The sequence below is a fragment of the Pelophylax lessonae genome, assembly GCF_965119305.1.
Source record: "Pelophylax lessonae genome assembly, chromosome: 4".
NCBI lineage: Eukaryota > Metazoa > Chordata > Amphibia > Anura > Ranidae > Pelophylax > Pelophylax lessonae.
Window position 1 is genome coordinate 164180922 of NC_138771.1, and position 22553 is coordinate 164203474.

General features: G+C 41.3%; 1 protein-coding gene across 1 annotated transcript in view; it reads left to right on the top strand.

Moving 5' to 3' along the window:
- LRGUK (leucine rich repeats and guanylate kinase domain containing) overlaps nucleotides 1-22553 on the top strand; it is a 171933-nt gene that overhangs the window by 127966 nt on the left and 21414 nt on the right. Inside the window, exons 16-18 of the mRNA XM_082254330.1 lie at nucleotides 5460-5605; nucleotides 5693-5781; nucleotides 5905-6039. Coding sequence (XP_082110456.1) covers nucleotides 5460-5605; nucleotides 5693-5781; nucleotides 5905-6039 — 370 coding nt within the window. The remainder of the gene's footprint in view (nucleotides 1-5459; nucleotides 5606-5692; nucleotides 5782-5904; nucleotides 6040-22553) is intronic.

Consider the following 22553-nt stretch of genomic DNA (forward strand, 5'->3'; position numbering starts at 1 on the left):
CAAATTTAAATAACAAGATTTTCTGCTAATCCTGATTTTTCATTTCTGCCTAAAATCTTCTGATATTTCCCATGCAGAAAAAAGATGGACTCTTGGGCCCTGGTGGTATAATACTTCTTTTAAATATACTTTCAGGCTATGTATGTTGCACAATACCTTGGGATATTGTGTATATATAAATCATGTAATTGATTGCATCATTTCTGTGCAGGAGTGGGATCAGTGTGTTCATAAAATCAGATGGAAAATCCTGTGTAACTTAGCTTGCCAGTTAGAAACTAAATTAGAAAGAAGTATATCCCTCTTTGTACCGCCCAAGCTAACAAATAAATTGAAAATATGCTCCACAAAAGTGCTTTTAATCAGCCAGTGTGCAGGGTTCTTACTCATAGAGAGTGGATAAAAATTACTAACACTTCTCTTGAGCCAACTAGACCAACTCCATGGCTTACATGTGAACCTGCATCACTGGGTGTGCCAGACTAACATGAACTAAAGATGGCCATACATGGATATCCAAATTCAGTTGGTTCAGCAGGGACTGGCTGAATTTCAATCCAAAAGTATTGGGACGCCTGCCACATGAACTTTAATGGTATCCCAGTCTTGGTCCGTAGGGTTCAAAATTGAGTTGGCCCACCCTTTGCAGATATAACAGCTTCAATTCTTCTGGGAAGGCTGTCCACAAGGTTTAGGAGTATATATATATATATGGGAATGTTTGACCATTCTTCCAGAAGCGCATTTGAGAGGTGAGGCACTGATGTGGACGAGAAGGCCTGGCTCGCAGTCTCCGTCAAATTCATCCCAAAGGTGTTCTATTCGGCTGAGGTCAGGACTTTGTGCAGGCCAGTCAAGTTCCTCCACCCCAAACTCACTCATCCATGTCTTTATGGACCTTGCTTTGCGCACTAGTGTGCAGTCATGTTAGAACAGGAAGGGGCCATCCACAAACTGTGGATCCACAAACCATGGAATAAGGGGCCAAGCCAAACGCCTGAAAAAACAACCCCATACCATAATCCCCCCTCCACCAAATGATTTGGACCAGTGCACAAAGCAAGGTCCATAAAGACATGGATGAGCGAGTTTGTAGTGTAGGAACTTGACTGGCCTGCACATAGTCTTGACCTCAACCCAATAGAACACCTTTAGGATGATTTAGAGCGGAGACTGCGAGCCAGGCCTTCATGTCCAACATCAGTGCCTGACCTTACAAATGCACTTCTGGAAGAATGGTCAAACATTCCTATAGACACACTTCTAAACCTTGTGGACAGCCTTCCCAGAAGAGTTGAAGCTGTTATAGCTGCAAAGGTTGGGCCAACTCAATATTGAACCCTACGGACTAAGACTGGGATGCCATTAAAGTTCATGTGTGTGTAAAGGCAGGTGTCTTAATACTTTTGGTAATATAGTGTACTTTAGAGAGATTTCCTTTCGCCTTCTGTTGTATCTTCAGGATACAAAGTAAAGGGAGCTTTTCCCAGCAGGACTGACACAGCAAAAAAAAAAAAAAAATCAATAAAACTTGACGACAAGAGTTCTAAGCAATAGGGATAGCCTTGCGGTTCACCCGGCGGTCGGTTCGCGGCGAACTTTGCTTGTTCACAGCCCGCCGATTTTACGAACATATGGCTTTGTTCGCGGCGGCCATATTAGTTTACATTGGGGAGAACTTTGACCCAAGACACATCCGTCAGTTGGAACGGCACAGCCAATTGAAACATTTCAGCACATGGACATACCCCCTACCTTATAAATAGACCTGACCTGGCGGCCATTTCACATTCTGCTTTTTGTCAGTGTAGGGAGAGGTTTGCTGTGTGCACCAGGGACAGATCGTCAGTGACACAAATCGCTCTGTTAAGGTCCACAAAAGTCCTTTTAAGGACTGGTATTTGGTATAGGTGTACTATCCTTTGGTGTGCAGTGCACTATATAGGGGTGTAATACACATATAATATACTTTCTAATATAGAAAGCATATTCTAGTGGATTTGTATTGTGCACTGTGCAGCATTGTGACTGGTGTGTTGAGCGTTTCTGCAGCAATACTACAAGCAGTGACAAAAGCACTTTTAAAAAAGTATTATAACTGGTGTGATAGACCAGTGGCCCCCCAATACCACATATTGAAGTGGGGTGTTATCTGAGTATACTTTTATAACTGTATTTGTGTCCTGCAAAAATATAGCCTCTTTTGCTGTGTTAACTCTGCTACAGTAAAAAAAGGAAAAATAGTGTGCTAACCATAAAGGAGCTCCTACACAAAACAACTGACAAAAAAATTGTGATACAAAGAAAATCCAAAAAAATTATTAGATATTACCATTATTGAATAATATTATTTGGATTATTCACTTTCACGTGTTTTTTTCATTGATTTACATTTTAATGTTCACTAGCGCTGCACTTTTTTGGATTTTCTTAACTCTGCTACACACAGTGCCAAACTTACTGGCCACTTTTTTGTACAACTGGTGTGATAAACCAGTGGCCCCCCAATACCACATATTGAAGTGGGGTGTTATCTGAGTATACTTTTATAAGTGTATTTGTGTCCTGCAAAAATATTGCCTCTTTTGCTGTGTTAACTCTGCTACACACAGTGCCAAACTTACTGGCCAATTTTTTATACAACTGGTGTGATAGACCAGTGGCCCCCCAATACCAAAGATTGAAGTGGGGTGTTATTTAACAGTATAATTTTATAACAGTGTATTTTAGTCCTGCAAAAATGTGGCCTCTTTTGCTGCGTTAACTGTGCTACACACAGTGACATTAGTTACTGGCCAATTTTTTGGAGAACTGGTGTGATAAACCAGTGGCCCCCCAATATCACTGATTGAAGCAGGGTGTTATATACCTTGTTCCACATATACTGCGCTTCTCTAGAGACTTTTGTCACAGGGTAATTTTAAAAATGACAGGCAGAGTAAGAGGCAGGCCCTTATGCAGGGGTGGTAGGGGTAGGGCAGGAGCAGTAGGCCGGAGCCAAAGTGTGAAGTTTCAGAAGGTGCGTTCGATTATGTCAAAGGACGCACCAGACTTGGTTGAGTGGCTCACTCAGCCTTCCTCTTCTGCACCCTCCTCATCCTCTCTATCTGCACCCTCTTCACTCTGTGTGCACCCCCAAAGACACCACCACCAACACCACCACCACCATATACCCTCCGCTTGAGTCACTGGAAATATTTTCCGATCCATCACAAGTCATTACGATGCGCAGCCATTGTTGGCATCGGATCAGGAAGAGGAGGTAGCAACAGCCGCCACTCAGCAGTCTGATGACAGTACCCAGATCAGCCCAAGGAGGTTGGTCCCCGCTGTTGCTGCCTACTCCGAGATCTCAAATGTTAGTGGTGGGGAAGGTGACGTGGATGATGACGTGTCTATGGATGTCACATGGGTGGCCACAAGAGAGGAAGAGGAGGGGAGTTCAGAGGGAGAGACGGACCAGCAGATAGGGAGGAGAAGCAGTCAGAACTTGCATTGCACAGGAGGGACAAAGCAGACTGCAAATGTATCAGGAGCGAGCCCTCAACCATGTACAGTCACATCTGGCACTCCCTGGACGCCGGCACATGGCTCCGCAGTGTGGGCTTTTTTAATGTGTCCACTGCTGACAACAGTGTTGCCATCTGCAGCCTTTGTAGTCAACGCATAAGTCGCGGTAAGCCCAACACTCACCTAGGGACGACCACCTTAAGAAACTCTGCGGCAGGACAGGTTCTGGGGAGCTTGGGTTTTTTTCACCTCACCAGTGGCTGCTCATGTGCGACGCATGCAGACTTCTGCAGCCATTTGATGAGATCACCAAACTGGTCAGTCACGGCCAGGGCGCCATCAGTGACATCATACCTTACGCCTTCTTTCTGGAGCGTGCATTACATCGTGTCATTGATCAAGCCATCGAAGGAGCAGGAAGATGAGGAAGTCGCAATGTTGGATGAATTCCCAGGGGGTACTACTCCATCTGAGACAAGTCAACAAGGAGTCTGAAGAGGAGTCAGAGGAGGATGGTGCCGGGGCAAATGAGGAGGAGCAAGAAGAGCATGCTTTAAACCTGTCTGGGATCCCTGGTGTTGTCCGTGGATGGGGGGAGGAGAACGAGGATGAGATTACCCTGGATGATGAGCTGGAGCCAGGCCACTACACCGCATCCAGTTTAGTGCGAATGGGGCCGTATTAAAAGCATAAAAGGCAAGGACCAGTACTGGGTGGCAACGTACTTAGACCCCCGGTACAAACAAAAAATGGCGGAAATGTTACCACCATCACAGAGGGCGGTCAGAATGCAGCACTTCCAGGCCTTGCTGCGAGAAATACCGCATTCTGCTTTTGCGTGCGCTGGCAGAGGAATTTCCACTCACAGAGAAACAGTTGCGGGTAGCAATCCAACAGCACCTGCAAGAAGAGGGCGGTTTGAAGATGTGTTGGTCACTTCAGATATGAGATCCTTCTTTCAGCTGACCCATCGACAGCTGTACTCCGGATCCAGCATCAGGGAACGCCTAGACCGACAGGTGTCCGACTACATCGGGTTAACGGCCAATGTGGACGCTCTGAGGAGTGATGAACCCCTGGACTACTGGGTGGGCAGGCTTGACCTCTGGCCAGAGCTTGCACAATTTGCAATGGAACTGTTGGCTTGCCCCCCGTCCAGTGTCCTGTCCGAGTTCTTTGATGGCCGACACTTACTTATTTATCCTGTGAATGCCTAATGTACCTTCAGCCACAGAATACAACGTTCTTAGCTGTCAGGTAAACGCATGCGGGCTAATTTTTGGGGCCTGGAATGGCCGACACTTACTTCTTTATCCTGTCAATGCCTAATTTTTCAGACTGGAATTGAAAATCAATGGGTCTGTAAACGTTCCGTCAAATTGTGGAATGGATGCGGACCCATTTTACAGATGTGTGAATGGACCCTATATGTATTTGACATGTATTTACCGGCTGCTGTCAGTTCTGGCTGATTTAGGGAAAAAAAAAAAAACATTTTTCTGCTGTAAAAAAAAAATTAAGGGCAACTTTTCCAATTGCAATACTTCTGTTATGACATTGTCCATGTGGTGGGACTATTTGTGCACAGCTAGTAAGTCTTTTGTGGCTGCAAATATGACCTAAAGGTTTTTAAAGTTCGCCTCCCATTAAAGTCAATGGGGCCAGCCGCGAACTTGCGGTTCGCCGACATTTGAGAAAGTTTGTGGCTGACGTTCGCGAACCGCCCCGGCCGATGTTCGTCCATCACTACTAAGCAATCCCTACTCTATCCACAAAAAAAAAAAATGTTCCTGTACATACAATTTAAGGTCAACACTACTCTAATAATGTAAAATATATTTTTTCCATTTAACAGAAAGAGTATCTACTTCTTTTTTTTTTTAAATACTCTATGCCATATGTTGTAAATATGTAAAAGCATTGACCTAATTTATCTCTTATGCATTTAGATTCTGGTAAACCTCTGACTGGATCCTCAGAAAATGATGCTACTAAAGGCTCCCAGAACTACACCAACAATGAATTTCAGGATTCTGCTGCAAGAAATTATTCTGCTAAAGTCTCAGCCAAAGTTTCCTCTCAAAAAACACCTGCAGTAAGTCACTCTTTTAGTCATTACCAGACTGTATATCATCTATATGTAAATATATGCCATATGTTTAGCAGTGATTATTGATTTCAGGAGGAGGCCTCTGTTCGCAGACGTCAGCAAGCAGCAAGACAAGCTTTAGCAGGGAAGACCCCTGGAACATACACCCAGCTGTTTCAGAGGTGAATTTAATAGTCTTGTAATATAATTGAGTATGGATGCAAGCAACATAATGGTAACATGTATGAACCTGGCTGATAATGTGAATATCTGATCCACTGTTTATTTTTGATGTATATTTGTAGAGGTCCAGTAACTGCTCCAGCAACATTAGGCACCCACCGCCGCCTTTTAGACCCTACATCATGCTCATCAATGAAACCAAGTGGTAGTAACGTAACTGCAGATCGTAGTTTTCCACCAGCCAGCCCTGAGACCAGGTAAATGATAAAGAATTGTGCTTGAAATATCAGTTTGGTTGGAGTTGGCATTCTGAAGCTTATATATGTCGTAAACTTTGACCTAATATTTATAAAATATATAATATGAGCTTAATTGTGGCATTGATATGGGCACTTTGTAAAAAGGTTACATAGTCAATTCCCATAATTCATGGATCCCAGGAACGGACAGCAAGTGTTTTCTCCACTTGCACTTTCACTTCCTGCGCTTTTGCAGTGGCAGGTAGACTCGAGTCTACAACTTTGCAACTGACAACCACAAGTCTGTTGGATGCAGACCTTAACAGGTGACAGTTTTCCAGCAAAAGTGATGTCTGCCTCCATTTTGTCTAAGACACAATACTGTATACTGTGTCCTCAGCAACATATCAACATACTGCACTTTTAATTGAATATTATCAACTTTGAAAGCCTGCACCACATTGCTAAAAATGCATTCCCCCCACATCATCAGCACTCCACTCTTGGGCGGGAAAGTAAAAGATAAACTATTGAGACCATATCCAAAATACTAATACTTTTACAAATCACAATGCTGAATCAAAATGCTGAGTTACATAGATGCTATTGCTAATATATAGACCAGCACCTCTTGCCAACCACAGCATGGTAATAAACCATTTATCATACTTCCTAGGCAAAACAGCACCTGTCAAAACATATTAGCGTGTTTTTAGGAGGTATGTACAACTGATGCAGTAGCACTTAGTATCTCACAATGAGACAGATCAACATCAATAAATATTATATTGAATAGAGCAAATCAAAACTTATCAGGAGGATCAGCAATTCAAAAGCTGCATGAGCCATTCAAATTGCACCAGTTGGCAAATGTATGCACATGGCCTGACACATAAAACCATAGAAAACCATAGTTGCATAGTTAGGTTAAAAAAAAGACACAAGTCCGTCAAGTTCAACCATGAGGGAAAAAATTGTAAATAAATACATTGAAAACCTCCATAAACAGAATCCATTACCCATAGATGGTACAAAAACCCTTATAAAGCATGGTCCATTTTTCATCAACGGGATCAAATTGTTCTTGATCCTCTAAGGCAGTTGGATATTTCCTAGATTAACAATCTCTGGTGTTTTTAAATGTTAGTAGAAAGTTATATTGTGTGCATTTAGAAATTCATCTAGCTTTTTTTTTTTTTAAACAATAAACTGAGCTAGCTAGAATTAGTTGCTGAGGAACTCTATTCCCTATTTTCACAGTGCTCACTGTGAAGAAGCCTTTACATATACAGAGGATAAAAACTCTTTTTCCTCCAGATTTAGAGTGCCCCCTCTAAGCAAATAACTTTGTACCAAGTTCACTATGAACCATTTATGTATTTATACATGATTAATATATCCCCCTTAAACTTCTCTTCTCAGGGGATAATACATTAATTTCAGAAAATCTTCATTGCCTCTTATTCATTTCGTTATCTTTAACGTTTAGTCACTTGTAACTGTCCCCAGTTCCCCAACATCTTTTTTGTGAACTGGTGCTCAAAATTGTACTAATGCTTTTTACAGGGGCAAGATTATATTCGTTCTCTCTCTCTCTTTCGCCTTCTCCCTCTCGCACTCTCCTCGGTAAAGATTTTGATTCTTTTTTAAATATAGGCACAACTTTGGCCTTGCACCAATTCATCTGTACCAAGCTAGTTTTTAACCACTTTACCACCGGCGGATTTTGCTGTCTATCGTCCAGGCCACTTTTTACGGTTCTGCACTGTGCGACCTTAACTGACAATTGCGCAGTCGTGCGACTCCGTACCCAAACGATCACCTGTGCGATTTTTACTTTTTGCGCTATAAACAAAAAAAGAGCGTTTATTTTGAAAAAATAACAATATTTTTAACATTTTTTTATATGAAATTCCCCCCCCAAAAAAATGTAAAAATCACATTTTTTTTTACATTTTTGGCCAATTTGTTTTCTGCTACATATGTTTGGTAAAAAAAAATCACAATAAGCGTATTTTGATTGGTTTGCGCAAAAGTTATTGCGTCTACTAACTAAGGAAAAAAATTTCTGTCATTTTTGGTGTTTTTTTTTTTAACGAGTAATGGCGGCGATCTGCGATTTTTTTTTTTTTTTGCGGGACTGCGACATTGCGGCGGACAGATTGGACCCTTGACTGACATTTTTGACACTTTTGGGGGTACCAGTGACATTTCTACAGTAATCAGTGCTATAAATATGCACTGTTACTGTAAAAATGACACTGGCAGGGAAGGGGTTAATTTATGCCTGGTGCTTACTAACGTGTGGGGGGGAGGTGACTGAGTGACACAGGGACAGATCGCATGTTCAGCTATGCTGAACCCTGCAATCTGTCACTGTCTGTCACTTAGGAGATCCGCCCGCTCTGTTTACACAAGCGGGCGGATCTCCAAACTCGATTCCCCCGACGATCGGGGAAGAGCAGCGGCGATCGCCGCCGCTCCTCCCCTGGCCCGACTCCCGCTGTGACTGAAAACAGTGGGAGCGCGCCTCCGGCGGCGCGTGAGCGCCGCCTACAGGGGGAGGAGTCCAGCGACGTAGGTCTACGTCGCTGGACGGAATCGAGCCACTTTGCCGCAGTACAGTCCCAGTGACTGGTCGGCAAGTGGTTAAAGAGTCTCTAAAATATAGATTTTTCCTACAGCTTACCTGTAAAATCCATTTCTTGGAGTACATCACGGGACACAGAGCAGCCATATTCATTACTATATGGGTTACTATATGGGTTATACGCCACCTATAGGTGAATGGACAATGGCAATCAATCAGACAGGAAGACCCCCCCATATAACCCATCCCATACAGGAAGTATCTCAGTTTTGTGGCAAGCAATAAACATCTCAGACAAGAGGGGAGGGACCTCTGTGTCCCATGATGTACTCTAAGAAATAGATTGTACAGGTAAGCTGTAGGAAAAATCCATATTTCTTTATTGTACATCATGGGACACAGAGCAGCCATATTCATTACTTTATGGGACGTCCCAAAGCAATGCACTTGAGGGGAGCCGGTACACCATGAAATACCAACATCAGACCACAGAAGATCTACATAGCTGCCTGCAGAACACTGGGGCCAAATGCAGACTCCTCCTGGGTCCTATCATCAACTTGATAGAATCTAGTGAACGTATGCACTGATGACCAAGTCGCAGCTTTGCAAATCTGCACCATAGAAGCTTGATGACGAACTGCCCTAGAGGCACCTACTCTTCTGGCAGAGTGTGCCTTTACTGGAAAAGGTAGAACCTTCCCTTTTAAACCATATGCCTGGATAATAACCTGGCAAATCCATTGAGAAATGGTAGAGTTAGATGCTGCCTGCCCTTTCCTGGGCCCTTCCGGCACCACGAACAAAAGGTCGATCTTACGAATCTGAACTGACCTTTTCAAATAAATCTTGAATGCACGTACTGTATCAAGAGAATGTAATAACTTTTCCTCTGCTGTTTGTGGATTTGGAAAAAGGAAGGCAGTATAATGTCCTGATTCAAACAAAAAGCAGACTCCACCTTGGGCAAAAAACCTGGGTGTGGACGTAGAATCACCCTATCTTGTAAAAACATACAGAAGGTTACTTCTTCCTTCTTACGGATCAAAACCAGATCCTTCAGGTCTGTGACCTTTCTTGTATTGTATCCACAAGGAAAGCCAGATATTCCAAACGCTGGACTGGCTGTAATGCTCACTTTGCCAAGTTCAGAATCCATCCCAGACATTCTAAGAACTGAACTGTCTGGAACACATTCTGGCTTAGAGCTGAAGCTGATTGGTCTATTAGTAATAGATCATCTAGATATCCTATCACTGATATCCCTTGAGACCTTATAGCAGCCAATACTGGAGCTATGCAATATCAAGAATGGCTCTTTACAAGAAAGAGCTGCTAATTCTGATACTCTTCTGGCTGAAGTTACTGAAACCAAAAATACCAATTTTCTGGTCAACAGAACCAGAGGGATATGCCACATGGGCTCAAAAGGCTGTTTTTTGTAAAACTGCCAACACCAAATTTAGTTTCCAAGGACACAATGGTGGCTTCACTGGTGGAAGCATACGTAGCACCCCTTGAACGAAGGTTTGGACTAAGGAATGCGAAGCAATCGGTCTCTGTAAAAAGAAAAGATAAGGCTGAAATTTGACCCTTAATAGTGCCTAAGGCTAATTTCATATCTACCCCTGCTTGCAAGAAGGGTATAATTCTCCCGATCATATATTTACAGGGATGCCATTTCCTGGTCTCACACCAGGAAATGTAAGATTTCCAGACTCTGTAATAAATACCTCTAGAGACTGGTTTTCTAGCATTTATCAGGGAAGAGACTGCAGGGCCAGATATGCCCCGCTCTTTCAAGATCAAGGCTTTAATAGCCAAGCTGTCTAATTTAGAGACTGTAAAGCAGGGTGGAATATCGGACCTTGACAGAGCAGGTCCGGACATAGTGAAAGAACCCAAGTGCCTTGCCACTGCCAATTTTAGAATTTGTACATACCAAAACCTCCTGGGCCATGCTGTAGCCACCAGGATTACTGGTTTTCCCTCTACCTGGATTCTGCATAGAAGATACAGCAGCAGCTGCACCAGAGGAAAGGCATAGATCAGGGAAACTTACTCCCACAGAGTCACCAAGGCATCTACTCCGACTGCGAGTGGATCCCTGGTCCTGGACACGAATCACTTCAACTTGTTGTTGAACCTGGATGCCAACAGATCTACATCTGGGATCCCCCAGCGTTGGCAGATCAATGCAAATATCTCGGGGTGTAAGGACCATTCCCCCGGAAACATCTGTTGAAGACTCAGAAAGTTTGCCTGCCAGTTTTCTATTCCTGGAATGAAAACAACTGATAGGCATGGAACAAATTTCTCTGCCCAGGACCGGATGAGATCTATCTCCTTCTGGGCTGACTGTCTTTTGGTGCCTCCCTGATGGTTGATATAAGCCACAGCCATGGCATTGTTGAGTTGTACCCTGACAGGGTAACCCTGAAGTCTGGGCATCCAGTATTTTAAGCCCGACACACTGCTTGGATTTCTAAGATATTGATGGGAAAACTCTTTTCTACCCAAGACCACTTTTCCTGGATAGTGGCTTCCTCCAGAACTGCTCCCCAGCCTGAGAGACTAGCGTTTGTAGTCACTACTTTGCAGACTACTGGAAGAAAGGATTCCCTTTTTTCCAAATTTCAGGTTAGCAACCACCAACTTAGACTCTAACGTACTCTTGGTACCAGGGACATGCACCCATATCTAGGGACTGGACCTTTCTGGGCCATGCTGACAGAATGTTGTTCTATAATAAAGGTCTGGCTTGGTATTGAGCATAAGGGACCGCTTTGAATGAGGACTCCATCTTCCCTAATAACCTCATGCCGCCGCAGGATTCAGTCTTGTAACAAGAAACCACTCTTCACAGTGAGTTTCTGTCACTTGCCGACCTTCAAGGACTGGGTCCCCTTGTTTTGAGGGGCCACTCCCTTAGACCTGTAGAGCACCCTGCCGGAGCGCCTTTGGGGTTTGGTTTTACCAAGGGTCTGGATCCCAGGGTCCAGTGACTAAAAAGGACAACATTACAGGCAAAACCTTGTATCTCCTTTCCCAAGGCTCAGGTACCATCCTTTTAGTCTTTTAAATGGATCTAAATGCTAATCCCTTTAGATTCAGAGATCTTTGATTGGGGTTTGTAGCATAATCTTCTTTCTTCTTTGAAAAAAACATAAAAATGTGGAGAGCTTCTCCACTGTGCACATCACCTTTTAGGCACTGGTTGAAAAAAACTGAGGTACTTTCTGTATGGGAGGGGTTTTATGGGGGGACTTCCTGTCTGAGTGGTTGCCAGTGTCCATTCATGTATAGGTGGCGTACAACCCTTATAAAAACCCATATAGGAATGAATATGGCTGCTCTGTGTCCCTTGATGTACGATAAAGAAAATTGGAATTAATGGCTTCAAAATAACAGAGCTCAACTCTTTGAGGGCAACTGTTTTTTTTTTTTTTTGCTTTATTCAACTTTATTGTATCTACTGTTTCTAGGCAAGATACATTTTTGAACCATTGTGGTTAATTTGAGACTATGGCAGTACTATCCCCATTATGGGCCTGAGCCCCAAAAAATAAAATAATTTTATAGAATAGTCCAGACCACTGTCACACGACACTTTAACAACAAAGAAGAAAGTGCTAAATTGTTTACATTTCTAGATATATTTATAACATTTTAAACATTTATGCAAAAAAGGCTCTAATTAACATATGGCATATCCCTCATTAAACCAGCCAATCCACTTATAAAACCTTCTACATTCCCCTAAACTCTGTGAATTTCCAGAAGACAGTCTCATTATGTAGCTATTACCAGCTCACTTGGATCAAGATAACCCAGAATCACTCTTAGTTGTTCCACATAGCAAAATATACCTTTTACATGTGCACACATTATTGGTAATGAACTCTCTACAAGGTTGGAGTAGCTGAAGGGAACAAAACCATTACCACCAGGTTGTAGCCTGACTAAAGTCAAGTTCTAAATTCCCCAACAGTAGATTTACCTTCACAATATCCCCAATCACCAACTTTGAGTTATATTCTAAAAAGCCTACACGCGCAGACCTGATTTATTTATTTTTTTTTTTTTTATCTCAAGAAATTTTATTGAAAAAAGCATCAAGACAACACAATCCAGAGTACACATATGTTGATGCATATTTCAACTAGAAGACCTGATATTTTTTACTTTTAATTTATTCCAATAATTTTTGGTGTTTGTTTACTTTTTCGCAACGTGTTGTGAATTTGGAATTTTTGAATTGCTAATTTTCCTTTAACATCAATATTTTGCTATATTCTTTAACCACTTCTGGACCGGAAGGTTTCCCCCACCCCCTAATGACCAGGCCATTTTTTGCGATACGGCACTACATTATTTTAACTGACAACTGCGCGGTCATGCGATGCAGTACCCAAATAAAAATGATGTACGTTTTTTCCCACAAATAGAGCTTTCTTTTGGTGGTATTTGATCACCTCTGTGATTTTTATTTTTTGCGCTATAAACAAAAAGTTTATTAACTTTTAACTTTTTAACTTATTAAACTTTCTGTTATATAACATTCCCAATAAAAAAAATTTAAAAATCAAATGTTTCCATCATTTTAGGACAATTTGTATTCTGCTACATATTTTTGGTAAAAAAAATCCCAATAAGTGTATTTTGATTGGTTTGCAAAAAAATGATCGCATCTACAAACTAGGGGAAAGATTTATGTAATTTTTATATATTTATATATTTTTACTAGCAGTGGCGGCAATCAGCGATTTTAAGCGAGACTGTGACAGATTGGAGACCTAACTGAAATTTATGACACTTTTGGGGGGACCAGTGACATTACTACAGTAATCAGTACTCAAAATATGCATTGTTACTATACTAATGATACTGGCAGAGAAAGCGTTAACACCAGGGGCGATCAAAGGGTTAAATGTGTCCCTAGGGGGTGCTTTCTAACTGTGGGGGGATTGTCTTGCTGCATGAACACAGAGGCCTATGTTCCTAAATAGGAGGAACGCAGGATTCCTGTGTTTACAATGGCAGACCGCCGTACTGTCCCCACAGGGAGCGATTGCGAGTGCCCGACAGCAATCGCAGCCGCCGTACCCACTGATTGGTTCCCCATGTGGCCAATGAGCATGTGCACGCCCCCCCTAGCGGTCCTGCGAAGTGACGTACAGGTATGTCGTTTTGCGGGACAGAGCCAATCTGCCTTAGTAAAACTACGGCGGCTAGTCGGCAAGCGGTTGACATCAACTGTTGTTTTATTCTTTGTAGCTATCAAATGTTGAAAGTGTGCTTTCTTTTATATTTTTAAATGCCCTTTTCTTATTTTTTAATGGTATTTTAACATTAGATGTAAGCCACATACATTTTACCTTAAAGGGTAACTCCACCTTTGTGAAAAAATATAGCAAGGAAAAATAAAATATGGTACTGTATATACAATTGCTGTGCAAATGATAATGTAAATGAATGTTATTAAAATGACCTTTCTTTTTCGCTCTGCAGCCGCTGTAATTTCCTGTAAAGTTTATTGCAATATGGTAACATGGAGGCATTCTGTACACTGTTGGTGTACAGAACACCCCCAGAAACGTAATTTTTTTATTTGATTGGCTCCCTAATTTTCACATAAGTCTGCACTAAGCTACAAATCAAATTTTAGGCATCCACTGCAATATAAATTTTAGTTTTGGTTGGATATTCCACAAGGGTTGAATATTTACAAAAGAATGCAGGCCCTGCAGCTTTTCTCATCAGTTTACAGAGCGCACCAGCTGATTATAAGGAAGCAGCCACTCCCATGCAAAATCAGTATCTAAAGGACATAGTAGAACAAACCGCTTTTTCTTCAGAGCAGAAAAGGATAGGACTGTGCAAGAAAGTTTGTTAAAATCTCTGTAATGTACTTCTTTAAGCCTTTTAAACTCATTCTCTCTGGATATGCTGTATTTTGCAGCATGTTTGCATACAGTCCATTTTATACATTCCTATTTCTGTTCTGTGTTTTTCTTTTTTTTTTTTTACACAAATTCCCTTCCAATATGAGTCTTGGAGAACATCTTTCTAGTATGTGCTTATTCTTTACAAATTAAATTAAATTAAGTGCCGGTTCACACTGCCATATGCGATATGCTGGGGGTGTCAATGAAATGTTAACGACACCCCCAGTTTGATCGCATATCGCAGTGCGATCTTTACAGTTCACACAGGATGGATCGCACAAGTGTGAACCACTGTGCGATCCGATCCTGATGCGGCTAAAAAAAAGGGTCATGTGCGACTTTGCTGCGGGTGCAGTGCGAATTTAGCCATACAAATTGTATGGCTGAATTTGAACCGCACAGCCGATCGCATGTAATGAAGGAGCAGTGCGCTCCGATATTACATGCGATCGCCGCAGCCGCACTAGTGTGAACCGGCACTTAATCATGTTATGGTCATGAATACCCACATTTTCTTGTTATATGAATTTTAGTAATAAGCTCCACAGAGATTAACAGGTCCAACAGAACATCATTTTTATTTGTGGCTTCTAAAAAAAGCATCATAAATTAGTCTTTTTACATCCTAATAAAAAATCAAAAAAGGAATACAAGGAGTATACAAAAATACTAATTATCATACAAAATGTATTTATAAATGTATAAATGTATAGTACCCCTTACTCCATATATACCCTCCCAAGCCATACAATTCAAACAGACAATTGTCAAAACTCTACCAGGTGACTTATCAGTTGTAATGCCATAATGAGAAACTTGCTTAGAAAATTATTCATTTTCTAGAAGAATTTGTATTTTCAAAAGATTATCTGATAGTTTCCTATTCTTATCTAGCATACAGATTTTAGAGCATATGTTTATTCATAAGGAAACTTGGACAATAACCACATTACATTCATATAATATATATGAATGTAATGTGGCTCTTAATTAAGTATCCTTGACAATTGCCTGCTTTGGGGAAAGGGGAGGGTATATATAAAGTAAAGAGTACTATATATTTATAAAATACGTTTTATACGGTAATTAGAGTGTGTGTTTATCCCTTGTATTCCCTTTTTGTTTTAGGATGAGGTAATTTCTGTAGGGGGAACACACCCCACTATAGTTAATGGTTAGGTGAAAGTTGGGGAAGTGTCAAATGGTGTATTTTTCTGTTTTTATTGTTGTGTAATAAGTCTATAAATTTCCACTATTTTACTGTTCTAGCAGTACATTTACAGCAGTCAATTTCATGGTATTTAAAATCACCCATCAACACCATCTTCCCAGTACTTCCAGTTTGTTTAAGGAGCTAAATCTCAACTCCTCATTAACCCTAAATGGCCTAGAACAAACTCCAATCATTATCTTCTCAGTATGCACACCCATATGCAGTTCCATCTTTAGTGCCTCACCACCATCACACTCTCCATCAACACGGTCCTCTTTTACACTTTTAGATCACTTCTCACCAAAGCTTCCAACACTCCTTTTTGCTTGGCAGACCACTGGCATTGGTGAATAAACACTTTTATCCATAGCCAACCTGCCCCCCATCATCAATCATTCCACCCTCTATTAGTGTGTGACCTCTGTATGAAGTATCTCCTCTAGTGTAGTCTTAAGCTAGCCATACAAGAAGCCTATTTTCGCTGGTCCCTGTTGAATCCAGCCAAATTCACTCTACGTATGGCCCTTTCCACACCATTCTGCCTGAAATGCTTTAATTGAAAAATCAAAGAGCTGTGCAGAAAACTGTGAGCCAAGTGCCTGCATCCGGTCCCAAATTCTCAACCGCCCAGCACGGATTGCGATGCAGCAAGCAACGCTGACGTCACTCAACTCCTCCTACGCGTTATGTCACTGTATAATAATAATGCAGGTACTGTTTGGTAATTTTGACAGCTGTCACAAAACAGTAGCCACAGCAGGAGATTCATTCATTCATGCTGTTTAGCACAGGCTAAAAGAACAAAAAATATATTAATTTAGGTACAAACTATCTTTAGCATATACAGTGAATTTCTAAAGTATTCAGACCACCTTTGCTTTTTTTAATTTTGTTATGTTGCAGCCTGATACTCAGTACCCTGTAATGACAAAGTGAAAATAGAATTTTAAAATTTTTTGCACATGTATGAAAAAGGAAAAACTGAAATATCACACTGGCATAAATATTCAGACCCTTTTCAAAAATACTTTGCTGATATGTTTCTTCCATAGGCGTGTGCCTGGGCACACCCTAATCACCCCTTGTGGTGCAGATTCCCCCTGTTTAGACCCCTGATATTTCACCAAAGCTCCCTAACTAGGCTAACAAAAAAAAAAAAAAAATTATAAAAAAGAATAAAAAAATAGCAATAAAACTACAGACACCGATCTCTAGCCTACTGACACCATCAGTATATACACGTCTATGTGTTTGAGCTTTAGGGTGCACACCCTAATGCAATAGGCTGCACACACCTATGGTTTCTTCACCTTGATTGGAGTCCACCTGTGGTAAATAAAATCATTGGACGTGGTTTGAAAAGGCACATACCTCTCTACAGAAAACCTCACAGCTGACAATGCATACATTTGCTGTATTGCAGCAAAAGCCATAAGGTCAAAGAAACTGCCTGCAGAGCTCAGAGACAGGATTATTGCAAGGCACAAATCTGGAGAAGGCTACAAAAAATTGCTGCACTGAAGGTTCCTAAAGACAACAGTGGCCTCCATTAATCTTAGATAGAAGAGGTTTGGCACAACCAGGACTTTTCTAAGAACTGGTTGCTTGGCCAAACTAAGCAATCAGGGAGAAAGGCCATAGTAAGAGAGGTGACCAAAAACCTGATGGTCACTGATGGATTGAGCTCCAGAGATCCTCGGAGGAGATGGGACAAATTTCCAGAAGGACAACCATCACTGCAGCTCTCCACCGATCTGGGCTTTATGGCAAAATTGCTAGATGGAATTCTCTCTCCAGTGCAAAACACATTAAAGCCCTCTTGGAGTTTACAAATAAGCACTTGAAGGACTCTCAGACTGGGAGGAACAAGATTCTCTGGTATGATGATACCAAGATTGCACTGTTTGGCCTCTATCCTAAACGTTATGTCTGGATGAAACCAAATATTGCCCCCCAACCAGAGGAAGGAGGGGGAGGCAGACCTCCTATCACAGCTTGGAAAGGCGGCAAGGATGGGAAATGTCATTATAATGCGGGATTTTAATTATCCAGGTATCGACTGGGCAGAAGGAACCGCACATTCGTCTAAGGCTCACCATTTCCTACATGTTTTGCAAGACAACTTCATGGATCAGATGGTGAACGCACCGTCGAGAAACAATGTGTTACTAGACCTACTGATTACGAATAATACAGACCTGATTGTGGACGTAGAAATAAGGGGCAACTTAGGAAACAATGACCATAGGTCAATTAGTTTCAGTATAAATCACAGAAATAGGAAACATAAGGGTAATACAAAGACACTGAACTTCAAAAAGCCAACTTCCCTAAACTGCGCTCTATGCTAGATAATATTAAATGGGATAGAATCCTAGCAACAAAGAACACTAAGGAAAAATGAAAGCGCTTTAGGAACATACTTAATAAAGGTATTGGCCAGTGCATTCTGACAGGGAATAAGTTTAAAGGAGCTAAAAAAACCCTGTGTTGCTAAACTAAAACGTAAACTTGCATATTAAAGCAAATGAAAAGGCCTTCAAGAAATACAAAGCTGAGGGGTCATTGGCAGCATTCAAGCACTACAAAGAAAGCAATAAGAAATGTAAGAGCTCAATCAAGGTGGCTAAGATAAAACACAAGCGAAAAAGATAAAAAAAAAAACGCCCCAAGAAATTTTTTAAGTATATAAATAGTAAGAAAATGAGGCCAGAACATATTAGCCCCATAAAGGATGATGAAGGAAATCTGGCTATAAAGGACAAAGAGAGAAGGCAGAGGCTCTTAATAAATTCTTCTCCTCAGTCTTCACAAAGGAAACATGGGGATACAGTAACCTAGACTGTAATGTTAATAACACGTCACAGGAAGTACCTGCATGGTTAACAGAAGACAGACTCAGAACTAGACTTGAAAAACTTAACATAATTAGTCACCTGGACCAGATGGCTTACACCTGAGGGCCCTTAATGAACTCCAGGTGATAGCCAGACCATTGTTCCTAATTTGTATAGAGAGTAATTTTGGAGCCAGGAACACAAACACAGAATACTGGCATGTATAAAAAAGGGGATTCACTCCAGAGATAAAACGATAATTCTCCCACTCTTCAAGACTCTGACCCGGCCGCACCTCGAGTATGCCATCTGGGCACCGGTCCTCAGGAAGGATGTGCTGTAGCTGGAGAGAGTCCAGAGTCCAGAGAAGGGCAACACAGATAATTAGGGGAATGGAGGATTTCAGCTATAAGGAAAGACTACAAGTGTTGAACCTTTTGTCTCTGGAGAAGAGACACTTGAGAGGGGATATGATATCAATGTACAAATACTGTACTGGTGACTCTAGCATAGGGAACAAACTTTTCAGTGAAAGGGAGTTTAAAAAGACAAGCGGCCATTCACTAAAATTAGAAGAGAAGCAGTTTAATCTTAAACTGCATAAAGGGTTCTTTACCATCAGAGCAGTAAGGATGTGGAATTCTCTTCCACAAGCATTGGTATCATTAGGGAGCATTGATAGTTCCAAAAAACTTTTAGATGGGCACCTTAATGACCACAACATACAGGGGTCTACGATGTACTATTAACAGCATACACACACACTCATCATAGGTTGAACTGGATGGACTGGTGTCTTTTTTCAACCACAGTAACGATGTAACTTTGTATATAATCACCTGCCCAATACCTTCCTAACAGTGAAGGGGGTGTTTTTCTTCAGCATGGACTGAGAGATTTGTCAGGGTTGAAGGAAAGCTGAATGGAGCAAAGTACAGGGATATCCTCAATGAAAACCTGTTCCACAGCGCTCAGGACCTCCGACTGGTCCAAAGGTTTACTTCCTATGCGCACACAGCCAAGACAACAGAGGAGTGGCTTAGGGACAACTCTGTGAATGTCCTAGAGTGGCCCAGCTAGAGCCCTTACTTGAACCGTATTGAAAATTTCTGGAGAGACCTGAAAATGGCTGTCCAAAGGTCTCCATCCAACCAGACTGAGCTTGAGAGGATTTACGAAGAAAAATGGCAGAACGTCCAACAATCCAGGTGTGCAAAGCTTGTCGCATCATACCCAAAAAGACTTGAGGCTGTAATTGCTGCCAAAGGTGCTTCAACAAAAGAGTAAAGAGTCTGAATATTTAAGTACAGGTTATATTCCAGGTTTTTTCTTTTTAATAAATTCAGACATTTCTAAAATTATGTTTTCACCTCGTCATTATGGGGTACTGAGTGTAGATTATTGAGAAAAAAAATGAATTTAAAACAACTGGAGTATCACGCTGCATCATAACAAAATTTAAAAAAGTGAAGGAGGTCTGAATACTTTATAAATGCACTGTAGGTTTTACCCCAGAAAAAGCCAGCCCACTGCTATAGAAAACCACATCCTTCCCTCTTACATCAGCTCTTTAGCCATGCATTTAACTCTCTGTCTTTTCTGTGTTGCGCATGGCACAGGCAATGTTCTAGAGTATGAAACCTTGGAGGTCCTTCCCTTCAACTTTTAACCTAGTTCTGTAAATTGATTCTTATAGATTCTTTATCTTCTATGTATTCTGGCATTACTCCTAACAGATTAAGACAGCTGGATCATGTCTGGCTCCTCCCAGAAATGTTTCTACCTAGTCCACCACATGCTACATGGCATAGAATCCCCTATTACTGCTAACTGTCAAGGCCTTCCTGCATTACCCTCACCATCCCTACTAGAGGGGTAGGTCCATTTTTTTAGGGGTAGCAATGACGTCTAGGATTGCCACCTCTAGGTTTGGGTTTATTATTGTTTCCTGTCAATACAAATGCAAAATGCTTTACCAAGGATAACGCATAGTTGCCAATCTTTTCAAGAAAATTTTAGGGACACGTTTTACAGAAAGCTAGTGTAGGCAGAGCAGTATGTTATTAAAAGTAAAAGAGTGCTGTTAGCTGACATGTAGCACTGTCCTGACTGTGAGAAATTGGGCAGTGAAGTTTTAAACCCAATTTCTCACATTCCAGTAACTGATGGATAAAAAAAGATCTTTGGATAGTAAATCAAAAATAAAATAAATATTCAGCGGGGAAAACTTAATTAATGGCCTAATAGGTTTTGCAAGCTGAGCACTTCAATACCAAAACACAACACCTTAAAAGTACATATAATCACTCAAGTACTGCAGCGCAAACAAAAGTAAATGAACTAAAATAAATACAATCATCCGTAAAAGCATGAATGAATAATGAATAAGTCCATCTCAAAAAGATCCACATATTAATGACTGCTGTGAATAAGTGCTTCCAAATGGGGCATGCAGGTGTCACTGTGAGAATCCCTCCACCACAGACATTAGCAGCCTCTAACCTCCTTGCTATGACCAATAGGTCTCACTACGCCTACCCCAACATGGGGACTCAAATCCTCCAGTGGACAGCGGCATAAATCCATCCGTGATATGTAATGATAAATAAAGCAATATCTAGTGCTCTCCATTTAGTATCACACTTTATTAAAACAAGATATAAAACGTACAAGTCCAGCACTTGTACCAAGTGCAAACGCTGAGCGCTCTCAATACAGTCTGTATACCATAAGGGTGTCCGCGGGTGACATCACACGTAGCTCCTCCCCCGTACACGTTATGTACTGGGTGGGACTTGGTAAGTGAGAATGGAGCTTTGTAGTCTACCCACTCCTAAATAAACTTTAAAGCACCATGGTAACCGGATGGCTACAACTGAAACTGATTAATCTAACAACGCGGCCTGCTCGGCTCCAATAGTGGGAGGAGACCAGTAAGATTAAACCACTAATCATGATCACTCCCTGGGAATTCGTCAATTATTAATCAGCGGTGTAGTGGACACAATAAAACCTTTAAAGGGGATTCTTACTAGCCGTCACTTTTAATGTCACTTATTTAAATAATTAAACACCATTTAGGGAATAACACATATAATGGGAGGGAACAACACTTCCTCTACTGTGCTACAAGTACCAATGTTAAAAGGGGCTCCCAACCTCAAAAAATGAAAATATTTAAAAAAAAACTATTTGTTAAAGTCTTTTTATTGTGCCATTCACCACGGCCATCCCTTTACAGCATTTATAAAGAAAAAAAATACATATATACATAAAAAATGTACATGTTATAAGCAAAAAATATACGGTAAAACTTACTATCTATCAGAAATAAAACAATTTAAGTCAAACTCAACATTTAAGCCAGCAGGGGCCAATACCTTGGTATCAAATATCCAAAATTAATCTCTGCAAATGCGGAATGAAGTTACCCCCCTCCAATGTCTTGAAGGGCAGCTGCGCTTTTAGATTAAAAATTTTCAATTGTAGGTGACCGGTTACCATGGTGCTTGAAAGTGTATTTAGGAGTGGGTAGACTATGAGGATCCATTCCCGCTGACCAAGTCCCGCCTAGGACGTAACACATATGGGAGAGGAGCTACGTGTGATGTCACCCGCGGCCATCCTTATGGTATACAGACTGTATTGAGAGCACTCATCGTTTGCACTTGTTACAAGTGCTGGACTTGTACGTTTTCTATCTTGTTATAGTAAAGTGTGATACTAAATGGAGAGCACTAGATATTGCTTTATTTATCTTTACATTTCACAAATGGATTTATACCGCTGCTACTGAGTGCCCACTGGAGGATTTGTGTCCCCATATTGGGAAAGGTGTATTGAGACCTATTTGTCATAGCAAGAAGGTGAGAGGATGCTAATATCTGTGGTGGAGGGATTCTCACAGTGACACCTGCAGGCCCCATTTGGGAGCACATATTCAC